The sequence below is a fragment of the Habropoda laboriosa genome, unplaced genomic scaffold, assembly GCF_001263275.1.
Source record: "Habropoda laboriosa isolate 0110345459 unplaced genomic scaffold, ASM126327v1 scaffold47, whole genome shotgun sequence".
In the NCBI taxonomy this organism is placed as follows: domain Eukaryota; kingdom Metazoa; phylum Arthropoda; class Insecta; order Hymenoptera; family Apidae; genus Habropoda; species Habropoda laboriosa.
Genome location: NW_017100176.1, coordinates 953499 through 979673, shown reverse-complemented (window position 1 = coordinate 979673; position 26175 = coordinate 953499). Strand labels below are relative to the sequence as shown.

At 35.7% G+C, this 26175-nt stretch overlaps 1 protein-coding gene across 1 annotated transcript in view; it reads left to right on the top strand.

Moving 5' to 3' along the window:
* LOC108578784 overlaps positions 1-26175 on the top strand; it is a 136231-nt gene that overhangs the window by 31635 nt on the left and 78421 nt on the right. Inside the window, exon 4 of the mRNA XM_017942179.1 lies at positions 15962-16095. Within this exon, the coding sequence (XP_017797668.1) occupies positions 15962-16095 (134 nt within the window). The remainder of the gene's footprint in view (positions 1-15961; positions 16096-26175) is intronic.

The following is a 26175-nucleotide window of genomic DNA, read 5'->3' as shown; positions in this document are numbered from 1 at the left end:
AGTGCCGGAATGCCACTGCGAAAATGGGCTAGCAACCACATAGGGGCGCTCGGCAGCGATCGTAACGGAACACCGGCTAGATTCGAAATCGCGGATACTGGAAAGGATCCGAAAACGTTAGGCATCTGTTGGACCGCCGAAGCAGATGAACTACGATACTCGCTCAGAGACAATAGGACGAACAAGGTTACGAAGCGCACTATTCTGTCGGAAATCGTGCAAATATTCGACCCGCTTGGTCTCATTAGCTCCATCGTGATCCGAGCAAAATTCATCATGAAGCGACTCTGGCAATTAGATGTGGGATGGGACGAAACCCTATCCCAGGAGATGCACACGTAATGGAACGACTTTCGTGCTGAACTGAAGCAGGTTCCATTGGTGGTCATTCCGCGGCGCATGGTACTAAACAATCCGAGGGAAATAGAATTGCATGGCTTCTCTGACGCATCGGAACAAGCCTTTGGGGCCGCGGTATACCTGCGGTCGAAAACGGTCGAGGGGGCGTGGTCGACGCGATTATTGTGTGCCAAATCCCGCGTAGCGCCGTTGAAATCGCTGTCACTGCCGCGATTAGAACTGTCTGGTGCTCCTTTACTGGCGCGACTTGTCTCAAATGTGAAGGAAGCGCTACAGATCGAGTCCGCGCGCAAACATTATTGGACTGATTCAACGATTGTCTTGGCCTGGCTAAGGGCTCAACCGAGTCGATGGAAAACGTTCCTCGCGAATCGCGTTTCGGAGACACAGAGTCTCACCAAAATTGAAAATTGGCATCATGTAAGATCTGCCGATAATTCTGCGGACCTTGTATCGCGGGGGATCGCTGCTTCTGCCTTGAGAGACAACGACTGTTAAGGCGTAAAACTAATTATAAGTAAAACCATTGTGCATATTTCACCTTCTTTGAATGTATAGCGACGATTGCCCCTTTTGTAGTAGGATTAAGAATTTTACCTCGGCCGTGTTAATTTTCATTTACCTTGGCCGAGTCAGGGGCAACTAATAAAATATTACCTGCTACGGTTAAGGCATGGGGAAAATCCGACGCATGCCACTCGAAGGTACTTGCAGTACCTGAGGGTCACGGCGGCTTCCCCTACCAAATTAAAACCACCAATCAGACATCGTCATTCCCATTTTCACATGTCCGCATTTATTATTTAAGCACGAATTCCTTCAAAGGAAGACGAGATTCTAAAAAACTATCAGCTATTCAACACAGAAATTATTATCACCAGTCTAACGCGTTTTTCTAATTCAACAGTTGTAGAATAAATTTAAAGTTTAAGTGTTATGTATACTCGTGACATCATTCTTTCACCACCTTCCAGTATCCAATTTCAACAAATATTCAATCGTCATTAACGTTTGACGTTTGAAGTGAGCATACACGAAAGACTCTCTTTCACACTACAAATTGTTAAATTGCTCACGCTTAGACAATATCTGAAATAAATGCTCTACATATCGTCAATACGTACATGTATGCATCGATTGATTAAGAATGTGCAAGTTTGTGATATCGAAATACTGGAAGCTAAAGAAAAAATAGAAACGCTAATGATTGTCTGTTAGTAAATAATACAAACTTGTGCAACGGAAGCATTATAAATAGTTGAACAATTTCTCGAATCGGCAAGTATGCTATAAGAGAATGGGCGATGCAACGAGAAACCATTCCTTGCGTGCGCGCCGAACTTTAATTAATTCTCATAGTTCAAGTTCCGAAGTTCTCACACTTCTTAAAGTGAATTTCACGAGAAAGAAGGGAATAATTAAGTGGATCTAAAGAATACACTTTATCATTTTCTTTAACGAAGAAAATATTTACCTCTATATTTAATTTTGTATTGTTGTTTCTCTTATTCGGTTATCACTTGTTTACGAATTCAGTTTTCACGTGACGGTATAACTCATGGCTTTTGCTATCATAACACAGTGCAGATATTTACACGTAGTTTAATGTCGTGAAACTTAATTAGTGCCTTAGAACAACGAAAAATATATCAAACCAAACAGGTTTCGGTACATAGACTTCATTTATTCCCGAGCCATTTTTCCTCCAATTTCTTATTCACTCTTGGACAATTTTCTTCGTAAACAGAATGTTAAAATTAACGCAAAAGGTATTTCGAAATATTCACCGACCTTTCTATGGAAAAAATTTAACCGACACTTTAATTGAATTGTTTAACTGTATTGTTTTATAAATTTCGTAATAAAAAAAAACATGAGGAATAGCATCTTGAAAACATTCGAATGAAATTCATATTTAACCCTCCGAGTACTGTGCCAGGGTCATTTCTAACTCACATGGATGTTTCACTAGTACTAATTATTTAGTTCTACTGTACTAACACGAACAGAGTTCCATCACTATTTTTTTTTTTTTTAACGTTTAATGTAACGTTGTAAAATTTAGTGTACTGTATAGACTAAAAGTCTTACTAATATATTCCTTTGCATTGCACTTACTGCTACAAAAATAACAATAACAACGAAGCTTAATTTACTCAACATCTGAGATCATGTGATTAGTGCAAATTGGCACGGAGAGTTCCGTCGTTACGTGCGTTATGGCTCTCGAAACAGCGGGTCAAAAATGACCCCGGCACAGAATACATAGTATTAAATAAAATATTCGTTTTAGTGTCTTTTACTTTATAATATTACAGTCACAGCTAACTGTGCAACGGTTCTGTTTGACGCGTTCACACAGCTTGATCGAACAGAAAGTGTGAAAACCGATTTTCGAACGATTTCGTTGTCTGGTCGTTACGTTTAACCGGCCGATAAATACGTTACGACGTTTCCAGGCACGAGACAAAAAAAAAAAAGAGAACGGAATTAGTTAATACAATTCCAAGTTGCCGTGTCGCGTAACAGACACGCAATTACAAGTTCACACTCTGATGAGACAAAAACGAATTCAGTCAACAGTTTCGTAATGAATTAACTCCATTCACGTAATTGGTGACAGAGAGTTGTTTCATCGAAGAGAAACATTTCATCCTTTCTCTGGATTTTTTTTTTTTTTTGAGTTTCATCGAGGTATCAACAAAATTTGCTCAGCAATTAACGGAACTTGATTAAATGATTAAAGCTCACTATCTGCTAGACAATGAATTTAATACATTTTTTTATCAACGTTGTAGTTCACGTTATTTTAATTCACCAAGATTATGCCGGAGGAATAACTCCTCCATTTTGTAACCATTTTACTTTTTAAAAATTGGAGAAGAAAATCTGAAAGTTGCGTTTATATCGAAACTATAAATTGAACATTCCAGACAGAATCGTGGCATCATTTCGATCTAAATATTCGAGCAGCATCGTTTCATTGTTGTTCGAAATATTTCAATGTACGATATTAAATGCACGATGTTGCGGCACACGTAGGAATTCAGAAAAACAAGGATGTTGATCGTTTAGCTGCGTAGAAATGTCTACGTCTGACTTACTAAGAGGGTGCACCGCCCTGAAATGCCTAAAAATAGGCAAAGTTTGGGAATTTTTTTCACAGGTAACTAGTTAATGCAAAGTTTCAATTTTTGCCGGAGAATATAAACGTCACTTTCAGCTTTGTTATCCAATTTTTAAAAAGTGAAAATGTTACAAAATGGAGAAGCTATTCGCTAATTGCGAAACCTCTACTGTAACATCGCAGTTCTGTTGACACAAGGGTTGAAACGTTCGAAATGAAAAATTCTTTTTCATTTATGAATAAAAATGTATTATCTACGATGTAGCGCAAGATTTTCTAGAAATTGTAATTATAGAGTGGAGAGAATCTACCCGGTGGTCTAAAAGTATGCGCACTTACTGTGTGCATGTTAACGCAGCGGTTTATGACAGACAAATAGTGGCTAGTTGTATGAATTTAGCCGGACAAAATAAAAATATCAATATTTAGGGAACGATTCAAAATCATTTAAATTCTTAAAGGACATATTGTAAAATACCTAATTTTATTAGAATCATCTTAATTGCTAGAGTAAATGATGATGTGTATTCAGTCATAAACTTGGTAGGGGGAGTTCCCTTAACGCCGGACGGCACCTAATATCGGACATTAGTTATATCTGCAATAATTGAAACGCTGCCGAGCCGTTATTCTGCGTATCTCCTAGAGGAGACAAAAGGAATAAAAATAAGTGTTCTACGCGTTTCAGTCGCGTGTGCACAGGTAGAGAGATTTACTTAAGAAAAACCTTAAGCGTCCGGCGCTAGGGGAACTCCCCCTATGTGAATTTCGTGAAAGGTAGGAAAGCTTGTGAGATACTTCGTTGATACCTTATTGATAGAACGATAACGTTCATAACTTGCAGATAATGCGAGAAGTAATTTCTAGTAAGTTTTGTAATTTCAATTTTTTAATAGAGAATCATTTTGTAATAAAGAATCTCTTTTTTCCAAAAAGACAACTTTAAGCGTTTCTGATAAGTTAAATAACTGAGATATCGATAATATATTTTTATTCGTAAATAAACAAGAAACTTTTAATTCAGACGATGAAATTCTCGGCCAGCAATTGATGCCCTAGCAGAAGTCGTTTTGCAATAACTCCTCCATTTTGTAACATTTTCGCTTTCCAAAAATTTGGAGAAGAAAATCTGAAAGTTGCGTTTATATCGTCTGAGAAAATTGTTACTTTTTATTTATCAGATACCTACGAAAAAACTTCCCAAACTTTAGCCGTTTTTAGACGCCTCAGGGTGGTATAACCCCTTAATAAAAAGGTACAACAAAAGTGTTAAACTTAAAGATAAACGAAAGAAGAAATCAATAATGCATTCATTCAACTATGTATGTATAATAGTATGTTAAATTCAGTATCTCAATAATATCAAACTTACTTAGAAATATGGTATGAAATTCACCTATATAGATATTATTACATTATAATAAAAAAATGTTGCAAAAATTTGCAATAATTTAAAGCAATAAACGTATTAGATAAACATCACTAACCCACTTTTACATTTTACCATCAACAATGAAACGAACATTGCGTTCCCTGTTCCCTCTATGGAAATTAACGAAGCGTAATAAACCAGAGTTTTAAATTTATAAAATTCTTTCTTATCTCTACTCCCATAATTTCGAATATCCCAAACGAGCCGGCACGATTTACGTAACGCGTAAAGGAATACAGCCCTTCGACTGGCCGTTCGTAGTTTATGCCTTTTACCATTATAGCCGGTGTAGATTAAACAGTTGTCGACCAATGTATACATACGTAGAGCGTGAGAGCAATTTTGAAATCGGCTGCCGATAAGCGGGGCGACAAGATTGATGATCGAATGATACGCGATGCCTGTCGAAATCCTTGCGATTCGTGGACCATTCAAATCCGCGGGATTCATGGATCGTTTGTATGGCGCAATATTCCGTGCACCACGTACGAATTCATCCGTATAAAACACTTTCGACGACACAAATTAGCTGGAACGCGCGTACTACCATTGCTGCCCGAGAATACCCCCCTCCGCACGACCCGCGGCAACGCGATAATGTTGCAGCGTGCAGGCGAAATTTCGTTGCGTTACGAAACGTAACGGCCGTGTATAAATTCGTGTGCATTTCGCTGACACACGTGAATGCACGCGTATGCACGGTGTGTACCATCTCTAAAGAAACGAGAATTGTCGGGCGGGGGCTCGTTCTGGCGTGATCCGGAGGAAAAAAGTTTATAACCGTGTTTAATTCGATTGAATGGGAACGTCGCGACGTTTATGCACGGAGATTAATCTTGATTAAGCTTTGTTCGAAAACGGCCACGCGCAACGCATAGTACGCGTTAAAGTGTATGTACATTTAATAGAGCAATTGAAGGGGTGTTGATGTTCAAACGGTTGTTTAATGCTGGTTCGTGTTTGCAAACTGTCCAATCGATACTGATACTTTTCTTTTTGTGTTTCATACATATTGAAATTGTGTTAAAATTTTTGCGTAAAAAGTAGGTACACACGTTGACGGTGATGCGATAAATTTTTATTGGATAAAATAAATGACAAAAATTTTATACTCTTGGCTTATGTTAGAACGATGAAAAGTATCACGTGATTTGAAAAGTATTTGCGTATTTTTCTTGGAATTTTAATTGTAGGAAATTTCAAAATCATCAGTGCAATTTTTTTTTTTAATTACTTCTTGCCATCGAGATCATTCCGGCAAATAGTATAATACAAAGAGAAAGAAAACTGAAAAATAGTATAAAGAGAAGAACAACAGTTTAGATGCATCTCTAAGCAAAGATTTTTTAAATAACTTGATAAACTTGGAAGAGTATGAAAAAGTGCAAATACTAAATTTGTTTGTTAAATGTGTAACTAATTTCTATGTCTTTCCATACACTACTACCCTAAACAGATTGCAACTCTGGTGTGCAACAAAAAAGTCTTCCTTCTGAATATAACACATGTAGGTATAAAAGATACTAACAGGGGTATAGCTCGGTAAATAATGCGATTAGAGAAACTTTGTTCCATTTCTACGAAATAATGTGACGCTACAGTAATGCTGTAGAACTTCGACAACAACTTCCACAAAGTGTTCATCATTTTTTGTGATTCAAGTTTCACTATACATAGTACATAATATCAGTTCTTATTTGGCTTTCCAGAACTGTACCATATTATGTGCAATAAATTAGTCACGTTTTCTTACAAAATATCTGGCTACAAAATTGATTAATAAAAGATAGCTATTATTATTAAAAACAAAAGAATGTTCTAACAAGTTGTTAGACAAAAAATGTCTAATCACTCATTCTTGTATGGCAGTATAAATGATGTAGGTATTCTTAATAAGTGGGGCACCCGGTAGATCTGACGTGTATTATTTCCTTCATAGTGCGGATCTGAGTTAGGTAGCTTAGGTTCTAATTAGATGCGATAAGGATATTAGACTGGATTAGATTTTGGGTTGGTTACATTTAGATTAGGTTACGCTGATTAGATCTACCTTTGAGTCTGTTAGACTTGTTAAAGAATAGAAATTCTGTCTTGAAACTAATAATACATGCATTTAACTATAGGCAAATTATTTAACGTTTATATTTAATTTTTGGGAAAAATTTGACTTTCTAGTGCCCAAGCATTATTAATAATAAAATAGCATACTGTAGGCTTTTTCTCTCGAACGATATCCCGAATTTCGTGGAGACTAAGAAGAGAACTTCGGTAACCCATAAATTCGACGATTGTTTTGATAACTCAACTGTATAATTTTTTAGAAACGTTTGAAGTAGACTGTTTTTTAGTAAAAAGAGGTTTTTCCTCTTCAAACTGCCACCATTTCTATAATAATTATAATTTTCCAAAAATCTTGCGCCACATTGTAAGTGATACATTTTGATTCATAAATTAGAAAGAATTTTTTACATTAGACATTCCAGTCTTTGCCAACATTGGCGACCAGCAATCGATGCCCTAGCAGAAGTGGTTTCGCAATAACTCCGCCATTTTGAAACATTTTGACTTTCCAAAAATTGGAAAAGAAGCTGAAAGTTATATTTATATCTTCTGAATAAATTGAAACTTTCCATTTAGCGGTTGCCTATGAAAAAAATTCTCAAACTTTACCTATTTTATGGCGTCTCAGGGTGGTGTACCTACCCTTAAAACGAACCAAACGTAAACCTAACCTAACCTCAAAACAAACGAACCGTAAACCTAACATAACCTTAAAACAAACCAAACATAAAGTTAAGGATTACAAGTGATCGATGTCGCCTCAGAATTCATCACGAGAAAGACAAACATAACATGTTAGGTTTGATAAAAGACATTACCATCGACACAGAAATAATATCCATAGAACGTGTTCTTTATTAGCAGCACCTGGGATCAAAGATAGAAATTTTTCACGGAAGAGTACCTCTTGCACCGGTACCGATATGAATTTCATATTTTACGATAATACCGTGGGATGTTCTTAAAGTAAACGAATCTTCGCCTGCTACAGTTTTCACGTAGTCGAAGAAAAATCGTACTTACTCTTGAATTCCGTGGATCGTTGCTGGAATGACCTTTATATCGATTCCTATCTGAACTCCCTCCGTTCATCTCCTCGTAAATATTGAAGATTGAAAAGGCGGGTTACAGTTTAAATCGTAATGCGTTGTTCCATCTCAATATCGGCGTGAATAAACTTTCTGTATTAATTTCTGTATTTCACCCAAGACATTTTCTGTAGTCGTGATAGTTTTCGTTGTATTAAGTTGATGCACGTGAAACGTCGTTTTTTTAAATGAAACTTTAGATACACTGTGTTCCTTCGAAAAATAATTTCACTTTTTCCAACGATTGACAAGTTTCGTTATTCCAAATTTATAAAAATCATTAGTCCCTGAATGAAAACATTCTTTGAATTCTACGTTTTTAAATGTTTTCATTTCAGAATAATTTATTTGTTAAAGGAATTGCTTAGGTATTTGAAGAAATTATAGTTTGCTGGAGAAACGTTTAGTTTATTTCCAGTCATTTTTCTTAAAATGTTATCATCTCATTTTTGAATGAAAAGTCACCAATCTTGAATTTTGCACAACAACGTTGAAGTGCCCTAACATTTACGCAACCTTCCTCAAATGCTAAATTTATGTTTTCTGCAATTTTCACCGCAATTTTGCAAAATTACACAAATATCTCGATTGTAAACAATTATATTCTGAATTTTTTACTATTCGATACAAGTGTACTACAGCAAATTTCTTCTTTTTGACTATTGTATGTAAAAATTTCATATCGACTTGTTTATTTCAACTTTTCAAAAAACGTCATTTCAATTGCACCAACCTGATATAATAAAACATCATAGATAAACTCAGCTATAATAAAGTAGTGTAAATAAAAGAACATTGTGCAATAAATTTGATTGTATGTAAAAATTTCATATCGACTTGTTTATTTCAACTTTTCAAAAAACATCATTTCAATTGCACCAACCTGATATAATAAAACATCATAGATAAACTCAGCTATAATAAAGTAGTATAAATAAAAGAACATTGTGCAATAAATTTCAGTATCTTCAAAATGACGAAACAATTTTTAACACTTTTAACATTTCAGAAATATTTGCATTTTATCAGGATTTTTATATTATTTAATGCGAAAGGAAAAATTTCCAACTAATATCTGACTCTCATTTCTGCCGAACGTTATTTCCATGTGGCTCGTAATATTTCATAAATGTGACGATGGAAAAAATTCCATAGAAATATTACGGATACATGATGATAAATAAGTATACACAGGTTATCAAAGTTGATCAAGGAGCAGAAAAAAATTAACCAGATTGATGAAATGTGCATGCAGTAAGTATATACGAATTCATCTGTTTCAGTAGAAGTTAATTGATCGGTATCACGATGTTGGTTCCATTAGCTTGAATACAGTAATTGAATACTGTTAATTCAAGAGCATAATTTTTTCTATAAATAGATATTAGGTAGAAATTATAGCGGCAACACTTGTTAGAATTCCTGAAAATGAAGTTTTTCATATTTTCCTCCAGTCTAAGAGTCTAACTTTTAATTGCCGGTAATATAGAAGGTGATTCAAAAATATGTGCAAAAATCCACTAAACTTTAAAATTGAAAGGAATCATAATAAATATTCTTGAAAAAATTATTGTTTGATATTAAAAAATTGGTTTTTGTATTATAACGTTTTTCGTTGTATTTATGTGTGTGTATCTATAACGTAAATATCCCATTTTTGTTTAAATCAGTATTTCTCTATGATATTTCACGTATGTATTCTATACATATGTATATCTTTTTGCAATTCTTACAAATTTATTCTGCGGTAGAATACTGAAATAACAGAGTATTTAAAAGAAACACAAGAATGTTTTAACGTAAAATTTAATTGTTTCATCACAAATGTATACTTTGCAATTTTTTAATATTCGATTTATTGCTTCATTTAGAAACCGAAAATTTACGAGTCCATGTTTCGTAAAACAACCGCAGTAAAATTAAGCGATTACCGGAATATCGATTATTTAGATTCCTGACCTATCTGATTTTCCATTCGAACATTCGTTGCCTAATGATCGATTACGTCTTGTCGACGATCATTTTATTTCTGTTTTATCTCAACTTGTACATAAAGCTACTGTTTAATACACATACAAGTATATATGTACACTTTTTCACATTTTCATTTATCCAAAAGTTTTCTCCAGACATTTGATAATCACCGAATTATCGCCAATTTATTAAACAGTATTGTTCCCTCAATTTGTACAGATGTTCAGTGTTCCCCTGTACTTTTTAATTACCCCGTAAGGCAGGGCTGCTCGTTCTGGGGGCAACGGCGCTCTTTTCTGCCCGCGGGCAGAGCTGAGGGCAGTGGGCGGAGCATATCACGTGACAATTGTGAAAGGAGTGGGAAACAACGATAGTGGTGGGAGTGTAGGCTCGTAGGTACGCATGATTGGTAAGTTCATAAAGCGTTTCGTACCATCGGTTACTTTTTTCAACACGTATGCGTACTATCTTGGAAGCATAGTTCTCACTCTTAATCCTGGCGATCACTACTAACATTCATACAGTGCACCGCCACAGGATCGTTGCTCAAGTGGGCGTAGTTTACTGCTCCAATATCGCTCCCATGCTCCCGTTGTGTCTAACCACTTCACATAGAGCAACTTTGTAAGCGGCCCTGTATAGTGGATTATGCTATACGTCGTTCAAAATGAGAGTATCCTCGCTCTCGGACCGATTCTCGTCCGTTCTGCGCATAGACAGAGAGCGTAGCTGAGGGTAAGACGGAGGAAAACGTAGGCGGTTAAGTGGGGGTTTGAACGTTTCTAGTGGTTCTAGCCCTGCCTTAGGCACGTCCCATGCGCGAAGCGAGGTTACTCTCATTTTGAACAGAGTATATACCCCTTATAGTATAAGGTAAACGTTCCCATTAACGACCAATTGTTCAGTTCGTTTCATTGAAAATGGCAGATAAAGCGATACATTGATCAGAACCTTGAAATATTAAAGTTAAAAGTATCTTTTTTTTTTTGGTGTTTCGTAGATTATTCCTTTATTAAAGTATAATATATAAATAGACATATTTTAATATGGTATTTAGGTTATAAAATACATATTTCTAAAGTCGTCAATTTCATAACAAAAATGTATAAAAATCAAATTAAGAAGAAAGTGAAATTAACAATAAAATAGTTATATATAATAGTTTCATTTATACAGTTACAGAAAGTCGTGGGTGAAAACAGGTCTGTGCCAGTAATCGGACATTCTTTTAAATAGTGTTGCCAGATACTTCAATGTAATTAGGCAATATTTTTAATATGAAATTTAGAAGACATACTGTTACTAATACTGAAAAAATCTTTATTATAAACTTCACAATTTCCACTAATAATTTTCTTATAAACACTCATATTACGCTCGAAAACTGATTTATTTCGAAAGTTAAAGGGACCACCAACAGTCTCAATAATCAATATCTTTATACGTCAGCAAAGACTAACCATTTTCAAACGATCATAGTCCTATACGTCCGGTAATGGGGTCGTTTACCCTTTAACACAGACACATCGCTATCCTCTCCTCTCTCTCTCTCTCTCTCTCTCTCTCTCTCTCTCTCTCTCTCTCTCTAAAATTCGTTTCGCTCGTTTGAAAAATTTTCGACTTGTTTTCTCTACACACATCTCTCCTCCCTTTCCTGGAATTCGTTGGAAAATGGAAAATGCGAAATGACGTTTGCAGTTTCTATATAAAACGGGTGCAGATAGGTAGTAACTATAGCGCAATCAAGTTAGAGCACCATTCATAGACGGAAGACGATAACATAACTGAAATTCGGTTAGTCGTTCTATCGTTTCGCGAATCACCGGTTTATCACCGACAAGGTGAGAGGGTAAACGGTTATTTCCCTCGCTTCACTTCGCGGTAATCGGTTCCAGTTTCAGCTCTTGCTCGGCGTCAGATAACTGAGAGCGGTAGCGAGGAATAGCGGCGATCTTGGTACGTCGTGGATTCGGTCAATTGTAAAATTAAATGTGATAATAGCCGTTCTAATTCCCTACTAGTTACACTACAGTTAGTTCAAGTGACGTGTATATCACGAGATATCAATTAGCTCTCGATGAAATGATCTATACTAATTGTTCGACTGCTTCGCGGCTTTCAATTGTACCGTTCGAAAGAATTTTGCTGGTTTTCTGCGTCACGAAGTTTTGTTGTAGTAACATAGGAAAAAGGAAATATTAAAATTTTTAAATTCTTTACTTTTTGAATAAATCTTTAATATGGAGCATCTTAAATATAGCGAGTATGCGAATCCTGTATAATATTGGATAAATATTTAGTAAACACACTTTATTGTTTAGAATATTTGTATACATGGTGTGCATTAGAGTGTACTCTATTAGAGAGTACTCTCGAACTTAGAATTAGTGTGACACAGTGTCACACATTCTAAAATTCTATGATTTTTCATTCTTTTTTTGAATTATTGAATTATATACTGGTAGAAATTGGAGGGTTTAATTTAGAGTCTTTCTTCTGAGGCGTCTGAAAATAGGTGAAGTTCGAGAATTTATTTCATAGGCAACTACTAAATGGAAAGTTTCAATTTTTTCAGAGGATATAAACATAACTTTCAGCTTTTTTCTCCAATTTTTGGAAAGCGAAAATGTTACAAAATGGAGGAGTTATTGCAAAACGACTTCTGCTAGGGCATCAATTGCTGGCCGAGAATTTCATCGTCTGAATTAAAAGTTTCTTGTTTATTTACGAATAAAAATATATTATCGATATCTCAGTTATTTAACTTATCAGAAACGCTTAAAGTTGTCTTTTTGGAAAAAAGAGATTCTTCCTCTTTAAACTGCCACCATTTCTGTAATAATTACAATTTCTAGAAAATCTTGCGCTACATCGTAGATAATACATTTTTATTCATAAATGAAAAAGAATTTTTCATTTCGAACGTTTCAACCCTTGTGTCAACAGAACTGCGATGTTACAGTAGAGGTTTCGCAATTAGCGAATAGCTTCTCCATTTTGTAACATTTTCACTTTTTAAAAATTGGATAACAAAGCTGAAAGTGACGTTTATATTCTCCGGCAAAAATTGAAACTTTGCATTAACTAGTTACCTGTGAAAAAAATTCCCAAACTTTGCCTATTTTTAGGCATTTCAGGGCGGTGCACCCTCTTAGTAAGTCAGACGTAGACATTTCTACGCAGCTAAACGATCAACACCCTCGTTTTTCTGAATTCCTACGTGTGCCGCAACATCGTGCATTTAATATCGTACATTGAAATATTTCGAACAACAATGAAACGATGCTGCTCGAATATTTAGATCGAAATGATGCCACGATTCTGTCTGGAATGTTCAATTTATAGTTTCGCTGCTACAATAAAACTGGCACATGTGTCGCCATGACTTTCTCGAACTATTTCTGTTATCCTTTGCCACACGTGTACTATGACTTATATCGTTAATATTTTGTAACAATATCGCGACCTACTTTATACCATTATTCCGATTGCCTCGAAAGATTTGTCGACAGCGGTCGAAAATCCAATACACTTAATGGAAAGTCGAATGCACGTGGTTGATGTACGAACAGTCTCGTTTATTTCAGATCAATCGATCCGGAGATACTACTTCTTTCTCGTCCCAGAAAAACCTTACCGATCGGTGACAAAATTCAGATTGTTACGATGTGATTCGTTTAATTTCACCGGATATAGAATCGTTATGAAATTAAGCCGACAAAACAGCGTTTAACCCCTCGTGTCGTAATATGACCTAAAAGTTACATACCGTGTGTCTATATTTCACAAGTCTCGCTTCATTTCTTTATTGTTGCTTTATTACTAGCCAATTTTTTTACAAACATTAGCCTTCTTTTCTGACGAATGAAGAAAAATCGGGTGTTAAAGGGTTAATGAGATTAATTCAGCCAATTTTTTTAACGATAATTATTAACTTTTGCTTGTCCAAACGAAACATAAAATTCTAGTCAACCGAAATTATTCTTCTGACGAATGAAGAAACATCGGGTGTTAAAGGGTTAATGAGATTAATTCGATCGGTGATTATTGTCGGTAAATTGAACTGAAATCTGTGTTTCGTTGTGTAGTGACAAAAGATGGGCTTCACGGTTATTACGGTATTTGATTACGTAGACTGTACAGATATTTCTTCGATTACAATAATTGCATCGATGATAGCAATCGATTAACAGGGTAACGTTAGTTTTGAGTTACGATCACATTATTCTCTATACCCGCGTTAATTACCGTTTAAATAGTCAAATTACGCGGCGCACACGCGCGGCTTCCAAACGCTCCAACAACCCATCCATCTTAAATTTCACCGTCGTTTAACTCCGCGCGATTCTGTCTAATGGCTCGAATTTTCCATTTTCTCTGACTTTTCAATTTTTCCCGCATCCTCGGAAGGAGGAAAACAATTTCGAAGTTTCGGATATATACTGGCATAAATTAGCATTCACGAATCTTCGCGACGCATAAATTTTCTGATACCATCGTGCTTGGGCAACTTGCTGCAGAAAGAATTGTACTGTCTGCAGCGATGTAAATAGCTGGAGAGACAAAGGGTAACGTTTTTCTTTTGTACCGGACTTGCTCCCAACGGCCGTAATTTGTGATCAGAAAAGATATACCGCGTGTAGAAACGTCACAACTGATTAAAAGTAATATCGCGAAATTTCGTTAAAGAAGTACACATGCTTTCTACTTGTTCTTGTGAATTTCTTTTATCTACTTACGTTGTTTCTTTGTTACGAAGGAAAACTGTGTGAAATTTTCGGCAAATTTCCACGTAACGTTGTAATTTATATATAATGATGTTTGAAAATTTCGTAAATGATAAATAAACATTACCTTATAATTTGATGATTGATATTATTTCACGAACAAATTAACCAAGTAATATTTCCAAATTTACAACAGATTTAACATTTCGGTCACCGTATATACGAAGCAAATAATCAGATAACAAACAGCGATTTAAATGAATTGCAGTGCGTTTTCTTAATTTAATACAGTAAAGAAAACTGTCATAATAAATGCATAAATATTGAAAGGAAAATATATAAGTTTCGAGAATATTAAAATATCATACAACATCGAAGAGTGCTTTAAAAGCCTATCTCTGTTTAAAGTTTCATAGAAAAATATAAATATTTCCAGAAGCGATCGCAAAATAAACCTTCCTGTATAGAATATCAAAATTTTTCGAGATGGTTGCGGAGCCTTCGTTGAACGGGAAAAGCTTAATATCCTCCAGTTTTCCTGCATGCAGGCATGTATCTACCGGGTGTCCCAATTTTTTTTCGATCAAACTTTGCCAGTCTGTTCTACGGGTATAAGTAAGAAAGAAATGTTATATAAACATAGGTCGTTTGAAGCATTATTAGAAAGTTATAACAATAATACGAAATGGTAACGGATGTGAGGTTATGATACAAAACAGAAATAGATCATCGATATGTTCGTCTAGTCCGTTTATGCGAGCTGTCTTTACGATCTGAAGTGGTTGAAGGTGTTGAATTGTAGCTTATCATTCTTGTCTTGTATCCTAGCAACCGCAAGTTTGTTACCATTCCCTTCGTACTTCGTATTTTTGCAATAACTCTTTAACGAAGCTTCAAACGACCTATGTCCATATAACATTTTCTTCTTACCTCCACCCACAGAATATACTGGCAAAGTTTCATCGAAAAAAATTAGGACACCCTGTATATAGAGCCATACCAGCGACGAGAAATATCATAAAGCTAACCACATAATCTGTTCCTCATTGCTGCTTGAATATTGGATAAGTTGAACGGCAAACAGGCAAAATAGCAGGATAATGTCGTCCGCGTCGTTTGGACGAGAAACAAGGAACCCACGCGTCGACAATGAGTAGAAGATTTATATACCGATGGAATTATTATGTTTCAGCTGTACCTGAAGGCAAGCCCGTTATTGTATCGGAACGCGAACGTTACGACCAAGGAGACACTTTGAGGGCAAATTGTAGCTTACCACCCTCCAAGCCACCGGCTCATCTCTCATTCACTCTGAACAACGCAGCGGTAAGTGATAGCTATAATCCACGCGTCATTATCGAATCCGCAGTTAAGGGGAAACCGTGAAATTAATGGTTCGAGAGCGTTTCTATACTGGCTTCAGTGTCTAACGTTATTGATTCTAATATGTGCTTACACGTGTGTATTGTTTTCGGTGAGAGTGTCGTGGAACATGCCTGAGAAAGGGAAATTATTCTGTTTGAACGTGCCGGTACATTCGCGCTCATAAGTATTACAACACTTGCTGAATGTGAAGCATACTGAAATCTAGTAAATTACGCTGAATTCTACGGAAATTTACTAAAATATACTTATTCCATTTGTTATTCCTAACAAGAAATTATTCTAACTTTCTACTTTCTACACGAATATAGCGGGTGTCCTAATACTTATGAACGGCGATGTATGTTGGCTTGAAGAACAGCGATGAAGTAAATATTCGAGAAAATTAATGGATCATTGAAAGTTTACAATCCGTCCTTTATTTATTTAATAATTGCTCGCCTAATATACAGGGTGAGTCACATAACTTGTCCATCCCGAAGAACATCTGAACTACGTGTTCTACAAAAAAGTGTTTTACATAGAAATAGCACGGTATCCAAGGAAACATACGATGCTGAAACAGTTTTTTTAAATAACCTATTTTGGTGGGCGTTTCATTAAAAAAATTCAAGGTTACCTCGATATCGTGAAAAGTGTTACGCAAGGATTTGGGATTTAGTCGAAATTATTAGTGGGCTATAAATGAATGTTCACAATTTTTCCGGATCTTAAGAAACATTGATCTGTAATCGTGCAATTTTTTGCAATTCCTCAAGTTTCTATCAAATTTATACGAAAATTCTTCGCTAACAATACATTGTCGAAGTCACTTTACGTTCCGTATCGTGCAATAAAGTGTTCACGGAAATCGATAGAGCAGTGTACATTCTAAGCGATCTGAAAATTTCACGAAGTAAAATCTTCCCCGAACTATTATACCGTCTACCTTTCTTGACCATAAAACTTTTCCGCTAAACGCTTTTCCGTGTCATCGAAAACAATTTTCACTGGTAACGTTGGATGCTGTGCCTTGTACACATATATACGGGTAAAATAATTGCATAATATACGAAGGAAACGTAGAAGTTATCGCAGTATGAAAGTTTGAGGAGCAAGTCTATAAAAGTTAAGGAGGTTAAGCAAAGAAGAAGAACTTTTCCTCTTGAAAGATCTTTCCGAGGGTACATCTAGTGAGTCTGTGTGTACATTAGACGGTGTCTTCGTTCGCGAAAGATTTGGTTCTCGTAATTTTTAAATCCGTCTCCATCTAAATGATTACCCACAGAGGGAGTTTCCATTTTACATTTCCGCCGTAGTTCGGTCCTTTTTCTTTCATTCCCCTCCCTATCCCCCTTTTATCGACTGTTTCAGGGAAGAATTTTATACCAAAATAGGGGAAAAATATCGTTGGCTAGCTTTTTACCATAATGGAAGCACGAACGTAGCCGTTAGCAACGTGATAATATGTAACGTCGATCGGGGAACAACATCGAGGAATCTTATTATCTGGTGTGGTTAAATACGGATGCGTAAAAAGGGAAATATTCACCTCGTTTTGTCTAAATAATTTCAAGCTAAGCAAAATTTCACGGAAGTTTCTTGATAGTGTGCGTTTTGTTATACTCTACTTTTACCATAGAGCAAAAAACACTTTGAAAGTTTCGAAAAAAATTGTCCCGAAATAAAAATATTTATTGCAACGAATTCACTGTTCGATGCCACTCAAATTGCGTATAAAATATTTTTTTGTATCGTTAAAACTAACTAGAGATAATTAGGTTAGGTGACGCCTGTTTTAGTCGGGGCACGCAGTATATTGACCTTAGCATTGTTTTAATGCGTTATTAAACGAAATATAGGAGAAGAGGTGTTCTCTGGAGAAAGATATTTCAACGATTTATACGTGGAAGCTTGATCTCTTTGTTTATCGTTTCGCATTTTAAAATCAATATATAAACAGATCTTTCGTTATATACCTATATTGTGACACTTTTTTTCTGAATTTCATTAGTGTCATTTACGGTCTCATTTATTACATACAAGTTCACAACAATTTAATTGTTTATTGTACATAATTTATCTAATTGTCATGCATAAAGAAAAACGTAATTATGTAATATACAAAACACGAACCTAACCTTTTTTTTTTATTACTCTGCGTAAAACCTAACCTATAAAACTCAAATAATTTCCATCGGCTTTATTCCTTTGAAGCTTGTTTACTTGAAATGTTAATTGGTCTCGATACATTTATTTCATCTAATTGAACTAACTTCTCTCTTACGTGTGCCTACGTAACTTGAAATTATAGTTAACCGTATCTGCCAATGTTCCACAATTTTCTCCTACGATTCTCACATTTACCGCGGACACGTAATCGTACAGTATAATACACGCAGCAAGATAAAAAGGCAGAAAAATCCGGTAATTTTCGAAGCTACCCCATATAAACCGGGAGGAGTCGCATTTTGCTTCTATCAAATTCCATTACGGGTGGACTTTCAACGAGGCCGTGAAAGGAACGAGCGTTATAGGGAAGGCTGCTGTTTTCTTTAACACGCGCCACTATAAAAAGAGCTGGTGGAATGTACAGTTATGCAGAAAGTCGTTGCTTGGTTTTTCATACGACGAGACGGGGAAAAAATTAGTACTACGCAAAGAAGTGCGAGCTTATAAGGAATTGCGGAGTTGGCTGGCGGGAAGATTGGTTTTGCTGGTTTCTTACGGTTAACGCTGTTTCGAGGAATCCGTCGAATTTCCAGAGAACGTTCTGCGGCTGGCAAGAAATAAGTCATTTCAGAAACAACTCTTCCACGCGGTGAAGCGGTTCTAAACTAAATACACTTCCACCGGTGAAATACACCTACCTAATTTCTCTCCTCTCTCTGCATATTTGGAGGATCGATGAAATAATTTGCCCATTCTGTTTCGGTCAGTTAATTTCCGCGTATTATTCGTGATTATTGCTCGTGAAGAGTACAGCCTTGGCGAAAAGTATCGAGCACCCCGTCAAATATGAAATGTTTAAAAATAATTTTGTAATTTTGTCAATATTTTGTTGAGCCACTCTTTGCCCAAATTTCTTTCTGATTTTTACCCTGTTTTTTAAAAAAATGAATTAACTTGCGTCGATGGTCACTCAAATCACTCGTTAATTACTACGGTAATGAAAATTCAAACGAATGGAATTCAGTTCAATTTCGAAACGAATTTCTAATTATCTCTTTTTTACCGAATGTAAAAATCAGTGATTCGTAATTATTGTTCCTAGATATCAAAATAGTAAGTTACATACTAAGATTTTACAATCTTCCTTGTCGATATATCGAGGACGATAGCCACTGTTCGAATATTAGGCTTAAGGAGAAAAAAATCTATCGATGCCCTGGATTCCTGAGTTGATCGAGCAGCGCTCAATAAATGAAAGGTCTGGCTTCGAATCCCGAACCAGCAATCTGATCGGCCTATTTTTTCTGCTCACAATGAGGACCGTTGAATACAGCTGGCAAACATATACGACATTAATTATAGATCATCTTGTCTTACCTCTATATACTTCCTGCTCCACGTATCACTTTCTGAAGTGACAATTTTTAGGCAGTCGTTGACGTTTCTCGACCTCCTTTTTTCACATCTTTCGAAAAATACATTTTGCAGAAATATTGGAGCCCAGAGGGAATTCAAAATTCATTTAGTACGCAGACGATAGATGTTCAATCGTGGCCGCAAAATCTTTCACTCTGGCGTTTTAGAATTTTTTAAAAAAATTTTTAACACTTAGCCAACCGAATGGGGAGATCTCCCCGCTGTGTAGTAAGTCGCTGCACGACCGACCGGGCAGATTTCCCACTTTTCTCTTAGCAACGCGTTGTCTTTTATCATGTTCGCTTTTTCTCTCATTACCTATAAGTCTGCCTTGAACTGTAGTTGTTCGCAATTCATAAAATACCTTTTCTGCTTTTGTAAAACACAAACAGCGTACGGTCAAGCGATTTATAATCGTTGAAATTCTTTTGTTAAATTGAAAGTGCGCAACGGGCAAAAATGACGAGTTAAATTAAGGTGAAATTGTGGCAAAAGGCGCCAAGGACACAGCGCGAGAAAATATTCAAAGCGACTATAGGCGCCAAGGACACAGCGCGAGAAAATATTCAAAGCGACTATAGGCGCCAAGGCCACAGCGCGGGCAAATTTTCAAAGTGCCGACAGACTGGTGGCAGCGGTGAAAGGGTGAAGTCGCCACCTTTTCCAAAGTGTGTCCCGACATTTTATTTGAACGCGTGAAGCCGAGGTGGGAGGTCCGGCAACGCACTGATATAATAATACAGGTGTTCTAAAACACTCTTTGAAAAGGTCACGCCTTACTAACAGCAGCCTCAGACAGTATTAACTGTCAAAGGGTAGAGTTTAAGTTAATTGCAAGAGAAAGAGGATCTCAAGGGTACGCGATGAAATACAGGAGGATCCTCTTTGGATTATGCTTTCTAAAGGATCGTTTAGGCTGTGCTTTTTAGAAAGTTTTAAAGTAATACATCAGCTCGCGCTAAATGAATACTTCGAATACATTCATTAGTGCCGTGCAAACGAAAGATGGAGGGAGAAATTAACCTGGCTAAGTGATACGAAGAGGGAAACGTTATTGAAGATTGCCTTTATTTTAGGATGGGATGAAAATGTAGGCGCAACAGGATATCGTGTATTTTTCAGAAGTTAAAATGAATTTTAAAAGTTGTCAATAAATATATGAAATATAAGACGATTTTCTTTCTCTTTTTAATGTTAGCGTAAGAATTATTACCTTCAGTTTCACGGTTTTGTGTTTTATTTCGTAAATTTCTTAATACTTTGTTTGTATGTTTTTGAAGAAATTGATTTCGGGTACAAAGTATGTGTAATTTATTTTCCATTTGTTCTATTTAGTAACGAAGAGTGTACAATAAAACGCGACGTTGTTACCTTTTAAGTGTTCTTATTTAATTTTCTTTCTTCAATTTTTTAAATTTTATAATAAATTTCTTTAAAATTAATTTCTTCTGGAACATTATCGCAAAAAAGTATTCAAAAACAGTCCGCAGTAAGATTCGTTAAGTTGAAATATAGTCAAGTGCACGAATTAATTTTAGTTTTCACTTTTTCACAAAATTAGGAAAACGAATGTTTGATATTTACCATTTATTTTTGCACGGTCGTTTATTTTCTTTCTAATTTGATACCTATTTTCGAGGCATACTGTACATGAGAAACAATATGTGTTTCATTTCATATTTTTATGGAGTCTGTAAAATTCCATAATTACGCAGGTTCCATAAATACGACTACAAATGTCTTGGATTCTAATGGACATGCATAAAACGTCACTGAAATGTCCTATTCACGTATTATTTATTAGCATCTATTATGTTTCACGATATTTCTAACATTTGTCGCGTTCACCGTACTGTGGGAAATAGAGAGTTGTATATTTCACATAAGCACACGTAAAATGTACAGTGTTTACTTGTACTTGTAAGCAGAATTATCATTAGCCACGGAAACGCAACTTTTAACGATGAAACTTCCCCACGTGCAACAAATTATTACTTCCAGTTGTACTTTCTGCTTTCAGAAATTTACAGTTTGTAACGAGAGTCGTGGCGTAGAAATTATTAATAGTACAGTTGGAAATCAGCAGCAAGAATGTTATGATATATGTAATAAAATAGCAATTACATAGTAACAAGGGAAAGAACGATGTAATCAGGAAGTGACAGTACTTGAAAGAATTCGAAATAAAAAGAACTGCCAGAATTATAAATTTCTGTTTTGTTGCATAAAATTACATTTTTTTATATTTGTCTTAATTCGTTTCATTTTCTGATATTCAGGTGATATTTAGTTCATGCACAGAAACAAATGATCAATATTCTCTAGACCTAAATAGTACATTTGTATGTTAACTGTATTACTAAATTTTCAACCGAAGACTCGTTATTTATTTATATAAATTTTTAATGCAAATTTTGTAGAAGTAAATAGTGTGTAAGAATAAAGACACGTTGTTTATATAAATGAAAAGTTTTTGATTTATACTAAATTAGATTACAACTAGAAAGGTAAACTTCTATGAAAAAATTAACAAAGAATCATCGTAAGAAGCTTCGTTTTCGAAAACAAAATTGTTCAAATAATTTCAAGTATACGACTTTTTAATGAAGAACTAATTGCTCTCTCTAGCTATGGTGGTTGGAGGAAATGTTTATACGTGATTTAAATGGTTTCAGAGGGTGAATAAGATGGGGAAAAAATTTTTTTTATAAATGCCAATTTTTCTGTAATTTTTCTCAGTCACCTGTGCTTTTTCATACAAAGGTATATATTTTCTTCTACTGTATGCTGTAGCAGATTTGATGTCCATTTAAACAAGCATAATAACATAATCTTAAAATGACCTGGGACTTTAATTGGGCTCTATTTTTTGCCAAATTTTTCCAGCAAGAAATTCGTCTTCCATCTTACTCGCTCTTTGAAACCACTTAAATGACGTATAAAAATTGTCTCCTACCACCGTAGCTATTTAGAGAAGACAATTGGGCGGCTCGTCCTTCCGTTTGAAAAAGATAAAACCAACCGCGATGTTCATAAAACGAAAATTCCTCCTCGTCTATGAAATATTGTCGAAGGTTGTAATTAGAAATCTAGAAGGAAGTATGATATTTTTCATGGAATAAAAGACGCGAGATACCTCCTTTCAGGTCGGCACACGATATTTATGGGTTAGTAAACGTTGCACGTGCACGATTGAGTGGAGCCGCGTTAAATGACAGCCATCGCAAACCTGATAGAGCTCTTATCGTCGCGCTCGCCTGCAAAATGACAAAATGACGCATTCCCGCTGCGACGGTAAACGGGCGTTTTTAGAGAATCGTAAAACAACATGAAGCCAAACGGGGTTCGATGAAACCCGCCGGGTCAAGGAACGAGGAGAGCCGCTATAACGTTTTCTCATATCGACGCGTTACGAGAGGCCATCCATATTTACGAACATACATATGTTTATCAGAGCTAAGAGACACCATAAGGCAAATACTGTTCCCAGCTCGTCGTCAAACATATTCAATGGTCCACTAGCCACCACAATTTTTATATTATCCTCGTTCTTTCTTTTTCTTTTCTTTTGCACCTTTGGCTATTTACTCTTTCTTTATTCCCATCTTCACCTATCCACTCTTTTGCTTATTCAGTGTATGAATAGTACTTGTGATACGCTCTTCAAACGTTGTCCTTCAATTTTCACGATTTTTTTTTTGGATAGTGGAATGAAGTTAGTGCAATCTCGAGCCTTGCAAATATTTCTAAAACGTGGAATAAAGAAAGAGTTATAATACATAGGTCAATGTCACATAACTGCAATATCTTTGACCGAATTCACGTAGATTTGGGCGATTTTTAAAATCCATTTTTTTCAGAATGGAAATTTTATTAAAAAATCTGTTTCATCGCTTTTATTTATTTTTTGATTAATATTCAGCTTCTTTTTTTTTATTAAACTTTGAATTGTATTGCTTTTTTACAATTGGATTTAAATCGCAAAATTGATATAGTTTTGCTGTCGATATTGTATCAACAATCGATAAAATCGACGAAGCCGCTCGTATTAGGAAACGAAATCGTCTTTTCATGTCTAAAAATTGAAATTTGTTTTTATCGGATACTTTTCCGTTGCCAATAACCGAGGTATTCTGCATACGATATGTTTCGTCGTGGAAATAATGGATTATAATATTGTTCATCGAGATATATTGCCTGCGATTTTCTTTTTTCCTTTTCACCGCGATGCGTGTATTCGTCGATAATGTAGGCAGAGATGTCTTATTCGAACGAGATTTATTTCCACCCCTGGTATCCATACGTGTCGCGTGACGCTGTCAAATATCGAAGTGGTAAATTGTCACGGCTCTCGACTTTTTACAGGCTCTCTCGTTAAGCAGATTATACTCGTGATATGTTGTCGGGAAGAACATTGACTAACAGTCGTGAATATTTTTCTCGACCTATCGCGGATAATATGTGTGTTTTGCTGCGTTTGAATTTATTGCCTGTCCTTTTGTTGAAGATAAAAAAACAGCGGGGATTTTACAAGTTTAAACATTTTTTAAAAACATTTCGTTCCCGTGAAATAAATTCGAGAACATTTCTGTTTACGTATTTCACGTTGTCGTCTGCAACGTATCGATCACAGAAAATCCAGCAACATTGTGAAATTTCCGTGTTTTTCGTTGTAACGGATGGTTTGCGTTAGGGTGGGCCACGTAAAATAGGCCAATTAATTATCTTCTCTAGCTATGGTGGTACGAGAGAATTTTTAGATGTAACTTAAATGGTTTCAAAGGGTGAATGAGGTGGAAGACAGATTTTTTGGATGAAAGAAACGATGAGAAACGAAAGGAAGTTTCACGTTAGATTTGAAATTTTAGAACCCAAGGACAGTTTCAAGTACATAGGATCTGCAGTTAACATTTTTGTACTAAAATTTTAAGGAAAAAATTCGATTCTTTCTTCGTATGTTCACTATTTCCATGAAACTCAATATTTTAAAAAATATTCTGAAAATTTCTGATATTTTATTCTATAGATTTCTATATATTCTATACTAATTCTATAGTAAAACTTATTCCATAAGTCAAACTGTGTGGCAGCAGGGCACGTCATGCGTCCGAAGTAAGGGTTCGGTGATTAGGCTGTAGTGTCGCCATTTTGCAAAGAAATTAAACGAAAAAAATACTTTCACATTCTCCAGGGATAATACAAAAAAAGACCTCCTAACAAGTTTTTCATTTAATCAATTATTTTCTTAAAAAAAGAAATGCCAAAGTTGAGTACCATTTTCAGGCATAAGGGATGATCAGATATATTTTTCACTACTGCCATGTATCAAAGTTTCGTCAATATCGGTGATTATCACTTGAGAATGTTCTAAAGAACTGTATCAAGAAGCCGCTACACACTAAACGAAGTGTACAAGTTAAATCTGTAAAGCATCTACTAGTCATAACAATATTACGGTGGTCGACACAACGATAATTACCCAGCTCGGCAAAAGGCGAAATGAAATTTGAACGTTAGTAACTGGCCGTCGCGTCGCGTTCGGGGAAAAGCTTTTGAGGCACGATGCTGGGGCTTGCAGTACGTTACATGAAGTTGCTCCGCTCCTGCTGTACAATTTAATTGGCTTAAAAACGAAGGTAACTTTTACCAATCAAATGCACACCCCGCGGGAAGAAAGATCGAGGTCGCAGCTGCACAAGAGACCGTGGTAGGGGCTGGAAACTTTATTGGATCGTAAGTTGCCACCTGAAGGTACCAGCGACCGATGTCCGTGCACTCACCACTTCTCAGGAAGAGAGAGCCACAGTCAGACCGAGTATTTTCTTTCTCGTGTTCGCAGGTGAAACTCGAACGCTTTGTTGTTCTTGCAGTCTCGCGGGCCACGTTATAAAACACAAAAGCGACGGTCCCTGAGAATTCACGAAGAAATGACCGTGCTGGTTTTTCTAATAAGGAAAAGGGAGAGAGGAATCCTTCATCCGGAAATTGAAAAAATTATGAAACTTCCGCGACTCGGCCAGGCGAAAGCTGTGTCTTGATAATGGAAACACGTGGCTTTCTCGTATTTCCTAAATGCCCTTTATACAGATGAAATTATTTGATGATGAAAATGAGAAAACATAGGACAAGGAGAAATTACGTAATTTCGTTACACCGTTACACTGTGCTGTAGTTTTGAAAATTGTAACATTTGATAAATTGAAATTTTTATTTAGAAGTAACGGTATTGTTGTACCTGGCAATACGTTGATTAAATACGAGAGTAGAGAATTTATTTAGGAATTTTTGGAATTTTAGGAATTCTTTTTTGGATACTTATTTTACATTGAATTTACTGTTCCATGTTTATACTTTAATTTCTGTATATAAAAGTTTATGTACGTTAAAATTTTTTTGAAATTTATGAATTTCATTGAAACAACACAGAATTTGAATAGCAATCCAAAACTTTTTTAA